General features: G+C 30.4%; 1 protein-coding gene across 5 annotated transcripts in view; it reads right to left on the reverse strand.

The window, feature by feature from the left end:
• The window catches only part of Eip75B (Ecdysone-induced protein 75B), a 262,655-nt gene that overhangs the window by 15,729 nt on the left and 233,826 nt on the right, over positions 1–13,100 (reverse strand). For 3 of the 5 annotated variants that reach the window (XM_085822844.1, XM_085822843.1, XM_035351362.2), the window contains one exon: positions 5,305–5,393. In XM_085822844.1, coding sequence (XP_085678970.1) covers positions 5,305–5,393 — 89 coding nt within the window. Of the gene's footprint in view, positions 1–515; positions 1,051–3,486; positions 3,619–5,304; positions 5,394–13,100 lie in introns of those variants that run through there. The other 2 variants (XM_035351365.2, XM_035351364.2) reach the window with 2 other exon arrangements.

The raw sequence follows: 13,100 nt of genomic DNA on the forward strand, positions 1-13,100 counted from the left end.
CTTATCTTTTAAAGAAACGTTTTTACATTTTTATCTGAAAAGGAACAAGATAATTTCTATCAAAAAATTTTAGTTCCAAAAATTCTCACACAACACATTTTTAAAACAACACATTTCGAATTTTAAAATTTCAATTATACTTCTGTAATGAAAATAGTATTATGTGGAAGGAGATAAGAAATAAAACGCAGTAAAAAAATTAATAAATCTTCAAAGATAAAATTATTTTTCCAGCTTCCACAAATAAATTAATTAATTAATATAAAAATAAAACGCAAGCAGATAAAATCAAATTAAATTTTAAAATGTTTGGCCTTTTCATTATTAAATAAATAAATAGATATAATTATAACAGGAAAGTATAATTAAGACACTAGAGTTTTTCTTTTATTGTGAAGCTATTGGACAAGAATTTTATCCTCTTCACAAGACTTGTTTAACCCCCAGCTACCAAAATTTCAAAAGTAAGAGATGCACTACCGAAAATGTTAATACAAATTAAATATTAAACTTACTTTTTTATGGGTAGTCCCTGAGTTTGGGGCCTTGGGTTTTAAACTCTTGAGACACATTAATAAATATTGAGTTAAAAAAATAAAAGTCACAGGTCACGTCTTCAGAAACGGTTATGCATTAAACAGCATATCGAGGAACAATGATCTGAAACAATTCAAATGCAGCTTTTTTTCCAGTGGTCTTGAGCAATCTTTGAACTGGTATAAAAACCGTGCGAAACTATAATAAATAAATTCTTTAAGCTCTGTTGACTAGATGATCAATATTGCAAACCGCTTTGATTACATTAAAAACGATGCGGAGACACAAAAACGTCTTTACTGACGTTCTTCAGTTGCACTTTCAAACAATTTGTACATGTCCAGGGATAGTGGAGTTCTTCCGATAAAACCGCTTCAGATGTATTCCATTCACAGACGATTCGAACTCTCTCTGGCACAATTCGGGTTTGTGCGGAAACCCGTAAAGCGCAAAAAGAAATTCCCGAGGCTTCGCAGACAAGCGAAAGGTCCGCTGCACGTTTCACTAAAGCCAGAGCACAACTGAGCTCGCCTTCCCCAACGAAAAATGCTTCCTACTTCAGTTTCTTTTTTAACTTTATTATTTGTTCCAGCAGTTCCCAATACACTCCGAACAATTTAGGTCAGGCCAAACGGCTAGTCCAAAAACAAGGCAGTTGAGAAAAAAACCTATCATATAAGTTACGCAACTCCCTTTGCGCTTACATCCACTCTGGCCTGATTTTGGAGGGTTCAACGACCGGGCAGCGCACACTGTGGCACACTTTTCTTGAAAGTGAAAGTAGCGTAGGGGGGGAGTAAAGCACTAGTCATGCAGTTGGGAAAAAGGGGGTAGCGAATCACGTGATACATATTCAAGTTCAGAACAAACGATTCAGCGAGCAAGCAGGCCGAAAAAATGGAGGGGGGGTAGCTCTATTAGAAAATAGAATAAAAAAATTATAAGTGCAAGCGCTTCAGGCCGTTGACCCCATTGGCCTGGAAGTTGGGTTACATTCGGTCATTCAACTCGAATGCCTCTCTGTGACGTCATGGCAGTAAGGCAGCTTCCCATTGGACAGCGGTTTCACCTGGGCTGGAATTGTCGATTGCGTTAAGTTTGAGGTTACTAGGTGGAACACATGCGCAAGAGTGATTTTTTTTTTTTTAATTGCTTTGTAGTTACTCAATAGAAAACTCAACAGAATTACCGTTTTACCTTTGTAAGAGATTATTTTCCTCCTACCATTCCCCTCTGTTTCACAATAGATGAAGGTGGGTTGTCTTAAATTAATACATTTACTTTTTATCTTCGACTTCTCGCGTAAAACATCTTCGTGATAAATATTATTTAACATGCAATTTTATTCGTAGTTTTGCGGTTTTTTAAATTGGAAATTGATGCTTCAATTGCTTTTAATGTTTTAAATATATAAACACCGTAAGTTTGCTCATCAATTGAAAATTCAGAAAACAATTTATTAGAAATTTTTTTCTTTAATATTAGCTATATTTAGTTTTAAGAAATTTTTATTACTTTTTTGCTACTTATGCCAATTCTTTAAAATTTTACTTCCTTTTTAACTGTCAGTTAAACAATAAATAGCAATTTAAAGTATTAGGATAAAAAAAATAACAAAGCCATGCCCCCCCCCCTTTCATTTCGCTCTCTCTTTATTAATTTATTTCTGGACAAGTTTTTGTATGCATTTGCAATGCAAAAATTCTCTACTTTCAAGTAGCTGTTACATGTACTAAATTTTTTGGAGCAAAAGCAACTGCGGAATGAGCTTCTTCCTAAATTACTTAACATTAGCAGCAAATGGAATTCTTCTCCACATCACTGAATTCTAAAATATACGAATTTGTGTTTTAGCATTTTTATATTATAAAAATTCAAGAATACAAAAATATACTTACAATTTTTAAAATAGACTATTCAGAATTTTAAAATTATTATTAAAAAATTAAGCATTTTACGCAATTACTAGCTTAAATCTAAATTATTTCTCAAAGCTCTTTGGAAAGTTTTTTGCAAATATGGAAAATTTTTCAAAATGCATAGCTGTCCGATTTAAACCCCACCCCCACCACCACCCCCACCGAAAAAAAATTGAATAGAAGGCCGATTATTGCTTAACGTTTTGCTATCAATTTTGGACTCAAGGCTTGCGGTACTAGATATTCTACTTTCGAATACATTGCATAGCGCACTTTAAATATATAGTGCTGAAAATAATTTACTAATTAAGATATTATAAAAATTCTCATTATAAACTCTATTTCAAACGCTTAACTCGAAAAATTATTTTTACGTAACAAAAATATCAATATATTACATTAGTTTCATATTTTTATCAAACGATACAGAAGCATTCAGAAATTAATTTATATGAACGCATCATTTATTTCAAGAAAAAGAATGAAATTTATATTACAAAATCCGCCGAATATTTCACATAAAATGCTAATTTAATTAAATATGTACACCTACATTGAGAAAACATTAAATAAAATACAAATGTAACGTTATTTTCATAAAAATCAAAATATATATTAAAATGCCTCTGAAACAAACAGAAGATATTTAAATGTACCTCAGTATTACATAAATTATTTATTTTTTTTTTTTTCCAAATCAATCTTTGTATAAAATTATAAAATTTATTCTTTCTGCCCTACACAAATTTATCCATTTTTGATTAATATTATACTTCTCTCTTTGTACATTTAAACTGAAAACCTAAAAATTATCGTGCCAGTTTTTAGCGTAAAATGGCAATAATTTAAAATTAAAAATAAATAAATGAATGAAAGAAAAAATTTTTACTTTATGATTAAAATAAAACACGAATTCGTAATGAAAAACTTCGAAGTATCAGCAACTCAATATTTATCAATCAAATACAAATGGGTTAAGATATTCTCTATGCTTAATTAATAATTGTAAATTAGATAACAGAAATCTAACCTTTTTACAGCTGTCCACAGTCATGAGCACTAACTATATTTCCACTAACCGTGTATGAATATACACATTAATATTCTTCCCGCTCTTCCGCTAATAGAACTAATCCTTCTGATACAGTTTACGAAACCCAAACTCTGTTGCCACCACTAGAACAAAAACCTACATACGGCATAATACAGGAAGCAGACGAACTTCCAGCGGTTGTTGAACCCAGCATCATGGGTAACCCTGAACTTGAACAACAACCAATCACTTTCTTGACTTCTTCCAGGGCAATGACCAATGAATGATTCCCGTGCGCAACACGTGACCCAGACACTCAGCGGAAGTTAACATTAGAATGAAGTTTATGCAGTCAGAATTCAGGAATAAAAAATAATAATGGCATGCAATAATAGTTAGGTATTTTGGAGTTTTTAAAAATCGGCCTTCACATCTATTCTTAGTAACGTGCATTTTTGAAATATCCAGAACAATCTCTTGATTTCATATTGAAACACAATATCAGTGCTTATCACAAGACATATATTTTTAATGCAAACAAATAAATTTTTTGAAATGTAATATTTTAGCAACATGTAATTATTCTAACTGCTCTCCTTGTTAAGACTCAACTTTATTTCAACACTATGTCTAACAAGAACATAAAACTCCCAACGCAGAGATTAATACTATTTTTCCCTTTCATTTTTTGCAGCTTATTTATTCATTTAGTGTTATATTTTTATTCGTATTGACTATCTGAATTAAGAATTTCTGTCTCTCGGGGCTCGCGTTTTTAAATTTTTGTTTCAAAAGGAATTTTTTAAAGGTTTTATAACGATTTTTTAAAAAAGTGCATAATGAATAGATATATTTAGCACACAGAAAATGACTGAAGCAGTTACGCTCAAAATGTGCAGTTTTATGACAACATTAAAAATAAATTTTAAAATAAATGTAGTTGTATATATTATAATTCTATTTACATCTAGTTCTGTAATCATTATAATTATTTTAATCTTGATTTAATATACGCATTTAATCACATACGCATCATCATTTGTAAAAGTGATAAATACGCATTGCATTGTTAACATTAGTGTATTTATTATTATGTTAACATTATTAACATAGTAATAAATACACATTGCACTACAATTCATTAAATATTGCTGTTTTTACTGAATTTTTGCTATCGGTTTTAGACATTATGACATTGGAAGTTTGTTGAAATTAATGCTTCTAAATTTAGAGAAAAATATGAAATTCTTCTCATTAATTCTTAAAAAGAGGGAAATTAAAAATTTAAGAGTTTCGATAAACGAACGCTAAGCCTATGTTGTTGTTCTTCCACGTTCCGGCGGCAGTTCGGTCAATGACCTCAAATCAACTAGCTTCACTGCAACACATTTCACGAGGTCATTCACCTAAGCTCTCACGTTTTCAAGGCCACGCGACGATAACTCGTAGTTGCAGCTGTCAAGCATGGGTGTTACCATGGAAACCGATACAAACATATCCCATTGCAAAAACTTAGTAATTACAATTTTTAGAACACTTACGTTTTTATTTATTGCATGAAGTAACAGTTTCTTTTTGGGCACGAATTTACAATTTTTTGTTATTTATCTAAAAAAAAATGATTTTAATAAAATGGTTTGTTAATTAAAAAATAATTGTTTCAAATTCACAGGTCGCCTCTTTTATAGAATTAACATCATTTTAACATTTTAAATAAGTTATTGGGAAATTTTGCATTCTTTGATTAAATTTCTCCCTCATGTAATTAGATGTATTTATTAGAAATATAAATGACTTTATTTCCATATAACTTACCTTGCAACCTTCGCAAGAATGGACACCATAATGGAAACCACTGGCTTTGTCACCGCATACTCGGCAAAGTACCGTTGTTCCATCGAATTCTGAAAAGAAAATTAGCACCCTTAGTTAGCTTTTCAACTTGCAATCAAAACGATAGTGTGGGGACCATGCCCAATTCACGAATCTGTTAAGTCGTTGTTTCCAGATATATGTGTTTAAAAGTTTTGAGCGCGCGCAATGCTAATATATTTATCGGTTCCAATATTCATCTTTGTCCTTCATTGGTAAGATATAGAAAATGGTAAGATATAGAAAATGCACATAGCTGAAAACAGCAAAAAAGACAGATTCGTGTTTTGGACATGATACTGATATAAAATTTTTGCGGGCATGGTGCAGAACAATTTACATTAAGTAAAGTAAGTAAAGCATTCATCCATTAATTTCACATAATAAACTTATACACATCAGTAAATAAACTTATATGTATATATATAATAAACTTGTATATATGTATTATATCTGTGTCATTGGTACAGCGAATTTAAACTTATGCGCAGAAGTTACAAGAATTTAAAAAATAGCTGTACAAAATCAAATTCTATTTATCATTATGTGTCCGTAGCTGAAAAATGACAAAATTTTATTGTAATTAATTTCCTCTCATTTTAATAATATCTTAGCTCATTTCTCCAAAGTTTGTTTTAAAATCTTGTAGAGACAAGAGGATTTTTTTTTTTTTTGAAACAGAAAACATGAAGAAGGAGCAATTCCCTCGCTGGGACTCGAACCACGGAACTGTCGAATACGCGCCGAGTGTGCCGACCATTATACCACGAAGGCATGCTAAGAAGGCCGGAGAAATACCTCATAATCTGATATTTCAAATTGAATTTTCATGATATGACAGCATTACTTTTAATTAAATTTACAGAAGATATAATGCAGCTATAAATTTTACATTCCTTCTAATTATAGTACTCCTGGAAGACAAACAGTATTTTGCTAATGGAAAAATGTGACTATAAAAATTGCTGCATATGGAAATTTTTCGTTACTTAAAAAAAATTACTAATGAGGCTCAGATTTCGATCTTGCTTTAATACAACATCGATATTTTCTCAACACATAAATCATCCAAATTCTATTAGAAAGCCTTCCATACGCGCATCCCTCCCAAATACACCTCTTGAATGTTTTGCCATAGCCAAATAATTTACTTGCTTTAATGTAAAAATTTAAAAAATTAATAATTTTATGCTTTAAGAAAAATTTTAAAACGTCTTAAAAAATATCTCTTACTAGATGCAAAGTAACGCAGAAATGATTTAGTGTGTAATTAAAAATGATTAATTTGTTAGTAATAAAAAAAGTTAATTAGCCAACGCATTACGTCAATTTAAAAAAATTTCTTTTAAAATTTATTTCTCATCACGTTTTATTTTAATATTCCACACCCTCTCTTCTGTTTTCACGACGAGAATGAAATACCACGAGGTAATGAGTCTTCACAAAATTATGCTCAAGTTCTTAACACTGGTAGTCTGAAGATCTATTTTTTTAGAACTATTGCGAAATAGATTTGCAATTAAATGCAATTCGTTTCATGGAAGATAAATATGTTTAAAAAATGAGGAAGTTGATACGATGAGCCAAATAACATTTAAAATGGTTCGAAGTGGGGGGGGGAGGACGAAAAAAAAAACTGACCCGGCCGAATACGAAGCTCTAATATACACACACAGACAGCTTGTGCAAACACCGTCATCACAGTAGAGTTCAATGACCCCGCAGAACGTTGCCAGAATCGGAAGTGTAAAAGATAACAATACGAGTGGGAGAACGGAGGAAAAAGTGGAGCACGAGAGCGTTTGGCAGCTTTCATCATCATCAAGCGTTTCATTTGTGCTTTATGATTTTCAAGTAGAGCACTTTTAACTTCTCCCCCCCCCAAAAGATAAAGCACAGGCATTTGGCACAAGCTTTATCTGTAAAAAAGGGGTTTAAATATGCAAACAAAACGATATCCGTGTTTGTGAAAGATTAAACAAGACCCACTTCTGTTTAAGCAAAGAGCCCCGGTACTCTAATATAGTGTTTTGCAATACATTAAACCCCTTTAATAAATTGTTAAGAATTATCTCGCACTTTTTGAACAAATCTTCCTTTGGCACATAACAAGAATATTAATTTTTGACTTCTATATTAAATAGTAATTTACATAAATTTAAATAATAATTACTATATTAAATTTCAATAATTTTTAAACTCTTCATCATTCATTTAAAATGTTAAATCTTACGTACTAAAATTACTTTTGTACATTTCCTTTCTCATGAAGGAATTTATTAATTAAAAAGGGATTTTATTAGCTTATTAAAGGATTTTATTAATTAAAAAAATTTTTAATTAAATTTGAAGTTATAAATAATTATTTTGATACTTATTTCCCTCATTTCTGCTTAAGCAAAGAATCTCGGTATTCCAAGTAACCTAGCGTTTTACGTTATATTAAACCCTTTTAATAAATTATTAAAAATTATCTCGCACTTTTTGAACAAAACTTGACACTTAACAAGAATTTTAATTCTTGAATCCTATATTAAAAAAACTGCCTAGACGGTACAGTGGTTAGGCGAGCCGACTGCGATAACAAAAGGCCGGGGTTCGAAACCCGGAGAAAGCGTAGTTGTAACTGTCCGTCCTTAAAATACATTTTTGAAAAAATATGAAATTGGTTCATTTGTTATTTATATAATCATTCCCTTTAGACTTTCATGAATCTGAATGTAAGAGTAACGATGATATCAATGAAAAATGTACCAATTTTTGATTTATAAGAAATGTACCTTACTACTCCTACTACTTGAAGTGTCGTCTTTTTATAAGTACCGTCACATACAGAGCTCAGTATGTATTTAATATTCTAGATTCAGTTATTTATTTGTTATAATACTGAACTGATGAAGTACCAGTTCTTCGTTCCTGGCAGAAACTTTCAATAAAGGAGCAATATTTAGTTTTACTTAAAAAGGATATTTATTATTTATTGTTATAATACCAATAATTATAGTTATTAAAAACTCTGACGCTAATTTCTTAAGAAAGTTTATTTTTTTAAAGAAATTAGAATCTAATTTAAATATATCTAACGCTAAACAAAGACACAGGTTCGATTCCTAGTGTTGCCATTCTAAACAAATCATCTCAAGCGATATCTTCCGATACACTCACGTTTTCGCGCTTGAATGAATGTCCAAATATTTAAATTTTCAGAACAATAGGGACACTATTTTTAGTAATATTTCTTGAGTAGGACTGAATTTGTATTAATTCAAAATCTGCAATCTTTACTAGAAAATATCGAATAATAATTAGGAAATTATTCTTCAACAATACCTCTATCTTAGAAATAAAATATCTGGAGTCGGAAACATCTCAACAATCCTGCGGCAGAAAAAAAGGGGGGTGTTGCCACACTTACTCAGTAAATTATAAAATAAACTTGTGATTTACGAAGATGATGAACAGATGATGTGCTCGCATTTTTGTTGGTCTAGCACTTGCAACCAATACGTCCCATTTTCTTCAGTATTGCTATATCTGTAATTTAAACTTGAAATAAATCATTTTTCTAGCACAACGGAACTGATTAAATATGCATTTGGAACATAATTTTTAGCTACACTCGCTGAATCAAGTTTATTGAGAAAAAACGCAAACATAATGTTGACTTTAAAATGAAAACTCAATTCAGTGATTTTTTCTCCTCAATAAAGATATTTCCATATATCTGTAAATCGGGTAAAATCCTTACACCTCTTCGATTTCAGTGAAGCAATGGACATAATAAGCATACGACGTAAATGAAATGGAAAAATCAGCAAGAAAACTGATTTCATAATTACGATTACTTTAGGTTAAAATAAAAAAAAAGTATATCAGTATAAAAATAGGACCGTCAGAAGAATGCTCCTCGTTTGGAATAGTTTATACAGTTATGTTGCCTTTGTTCAAAGCAAAATTTTAGAAATATTGCTGATAAATTCTTTTTCAGAAGAAAATGCTTTTGGTTAATTAAGAAAAAAGGTCCCAGACTAGTTAATATGATAATAATTAAATTACTGAATAACTTAACATTAATTTGATGTTGAATATGCCTTGCATTAATGTATTTATGACTCGTTTGTCGATTAATTTTTCGCAATTTTTAAACATCAAATTTGTGCGTGTGTTTCTATCTTCGATTAATATCTTTAAATCTACTGGCTGTTATACTAGAGGCACGCAAAAAGGCACCTCCTCTCTGAACCGACCACTTCCACAGGAGACCAAAATGCAAAATCCGGTATCGTCGTACATATTAATCATCTGCTCGTACATTACAACCGCTGAAGTATTTTCGAAAATAGCAAAAATTAAGTTAATATCTGTACTCTAAAAGGAATGTTGAAATTAAAACGAAAACTAGTTTGGGTCCATGATTACCAAGAGTTGTTTACCCAACATGCGTCATGAGTAGGCAGAGAAACATACTTCCCAGGTGTAAGAAGATCAAATATTCCTTACGTAACACTCGTCAATTAACGAATATTACAAGAAATTTTATAATTATTAAGCATTAATATTGTCTCAGAGATTGGGACTGGACTTCATTGGCATATTTTTTTGTTTATCTATAAGTAAAATACGATTTTATTATCCTACGCGCATAAAATATCTTATTTAACCTTTCGCGGGAACAGCTATAGCTATAAATCCAAAAGCTCGGAAAAATTAACATAGTTTTTTTATAACTTAGATATCAATCTTCATTTAAAAAAAAGATATTAAATTATATTTGCATTTATCACACAGAGAAATTCTCTGATCAATAACTAATGCTAAAACACTTCAATAAACCTTAGTCTGATATAAATTTTCGTTAATAATAATGAAGGTACCATTTAATACTTTCTAATATAGCTAAGCAATCATTCAAGACATCATGTAAGTAAAATATTATTATACAAAGGCTCAAAAATCTTTCTTTAAGATATTAAACATTGCTATAAACGAGACCTGAACTGAAGGCTTATGATAAATTATTTAAAATAAATGATGTGTGATTTATGAATAATACTTTAATTAATGACTATTAATTAAAATTAATTAATTTTAACAGCTAAATCATTAGGATAATTATTTATAATCTAAAAAAGAAAGAAAATTAAAACATTTGCAAAATTTCGAAAACGATATAAATATTATTAATAATTAAAGTTTACATTCTTCAAATAATTGATAGTTAATACACGTAAAAAATTTGAAAAAATAAATTATTGGTGTAATCGACGAGATTATTTCGATACATTGTCTTCTTTTAAAGTATTTCTAATGTTATATGCATTAATAATCGTTAACAACATTATGAAGCCCTTTTATTATTTTTATGTTCTGCGTAAATTTTTTCCCGTATGTTGAAACTATATGACATGTTTTAATATTGATATGAAGAATAATATATAAATATCAGAAATTTTGTCTGACACAATGTACGAAAAAGTTAATCGTTAAACATAAAGAACTGACATCTTCTCCACAAAATCACACACAAGTTGCTTTTCGATCTGAAATATTTTGCCCAAATGACCTGAAGTAACACGGTTCTACTTTTTATTACAAACGTGGTGGCAACAGCTCGAATATTCTACGACCACTTTACGGCATGACTCGAAGTTTCTCGAAAATTCCACAAAGCAAAGATGACCTCCTGATATGACGTCACGATGACTGAGCAATGTTTTTATGGTTTCGCGGCTGCGCAGTTGACCTGGAAGCAATTACTGACGTCAGAATGAAACAAAAATGTGCATTTGTGTCCGATGACCAATCTGGGAATTGCCATTCGAAGGTAAAAAAAAAGACGAGTGGGCGATCATAAACTCTTGGCCTTTATAAATTTTAATTATTTTTACAAATAAAACTTTGAAATCTATTCCTAAATTAATTTCTGTGCATAATTAATTTTTATTATTATATTTATGTTTTAAGACATTAGGCCTATTATTTTAAGACTAATAATTATGTTAATAAACATTACGTTTAATTTAAAATATTATCTTATGGTGTAAATGTTATTGCCCGACATTTTATGCCTTTGATATTTATTTATTTTTTATGAAACATTTTCACAAACATTTACATTATTTAAATATTAATATTAACAGGATTTTTACGTTCTGTCCATAAGCTATGCTAACCGGCAAATCGAAAAAATTCAAAATCAAATCCAAGTTTAAAAAAAAGTAAATAATTAAAATAATTATAATTATATTTAAAAGGAAATTTTAATGAAAGAACAACTTTTGTTCGTACATTTAAAATATGCTGAGTAAAAATTTCATTTAAATAAATTTTATTCGCAGAATTTAAAAATATTTTTTTTTAATGTTTGCACTTTCTTCTATATAATATCTGCGCTTCGTGGTGGCTTTTCCGCTGATATACACAGCTATAAAAGATTAAAAAATAATTCGCTTTTTAGATATAATAAAGTAAAATATTACAGATTCCTTATCTCTTTTTAAATTTTATGAAAATACGAAAGAGATTAAAAGAGGATTTTAAAATTAATCAATTATGTAAAGAAAGAAAGTCCACAAATTTCATTAAATATTTTTCCGTGCCGGCATCAATTCTGTAAGTATACGATTTTTTAATTCAGCCCAAAGGATGTTAGCTCAGGAGGGCTATTATTTTCTTTTTGGCATTTTGCGTTGATTCACTTTTCAAACTGTTGCCACCAAATATTACAACCCTGGATTATATTTAAAGAAATTAAATAATGAAGAATCTTCATAAATGTATATATGTTTCTCACATTGTGATAAAACGACGGTACTTAAGAGCCATCCAATTTTGAATAACGTAATCCTCCACCGAATATAGGGATCTGGAAGCCCTAATTCGGAATTTGTTTTATTGTCTATTTCATATTTTGTGAGCCATTAAAGAATTTTTGATTTACAAACTCAACGATTGTTAGTTTCAAGTGTTATAAAAACGGCCCTACAGGCGTAATATAAAATCAGCTTGAAATTTCCCTAATAATGAACGTAAGAAATGAACCTAATATTAAGTATTTACCTATACTTTGGGGTGAACAATTAATATAGCCACCGGTTTGGGCATATTTTGTTGACTATATCTATAGAAAATTAAGTCATTGATTTTACTATCACACGAAATCAACATTCGTATCAGATGGAATGGGTCATTGACCTAATGAATTATAGGTTACCCTTTCTTTTAATCGGTTAACCTCTGTCCAATTTTTTATTATATTTTATTTCTCAATTTCATATTATAAACTTATCTGAACCTGTAGAAAATGGGAAGGGATAAAAAAATCTTACTGATATTTATCGTAAACAAAGTATAATAAATATCAATGGGTCAATCACCCTGCAGGTCAAACGTTAAGATATCACAGGGGGGCAATGACTGTCTAACAAACTGTGCAACAGCGCACTGTTAAGTTTCCATCTTTAATCGCACCACCAGCGCCATCTTCCGTTCCCATGACGACAAAGTTGCTATGGAAACCCTTCGTATCCGGCCATTGACCTTGGAAACACAGCTTTACCCGGCATGCAATGCACCAGCAATCATGGCGACGCCCGTGAGGAGTTCTGTCAACGACGAGTTTGTACTTTCTTCGAAGCTTGTTTATGCTTCGATTAGCTAAGAATGGATTTCGAAAGACAACGATTCGATAATGAATTCAGTGGCAATTACTGCATCGCTAATATATTATTACATATTTA

The sequence above is a fragment of the Stegodyphus dumicola genome, chromosome 8 (genome assembly GCF_044657685.1).
Source record: "Stegodyphus dumicola isolate Sdum_Otavi_A_Nest chromosome 8, ASM4465768v1".
Lineage (NCBI taxonomy): Eukaryota > Metazoa > Arthropoda > Arachnida > Araneae > Eresidae > Stegodyphus > Stegodyphus dumicola.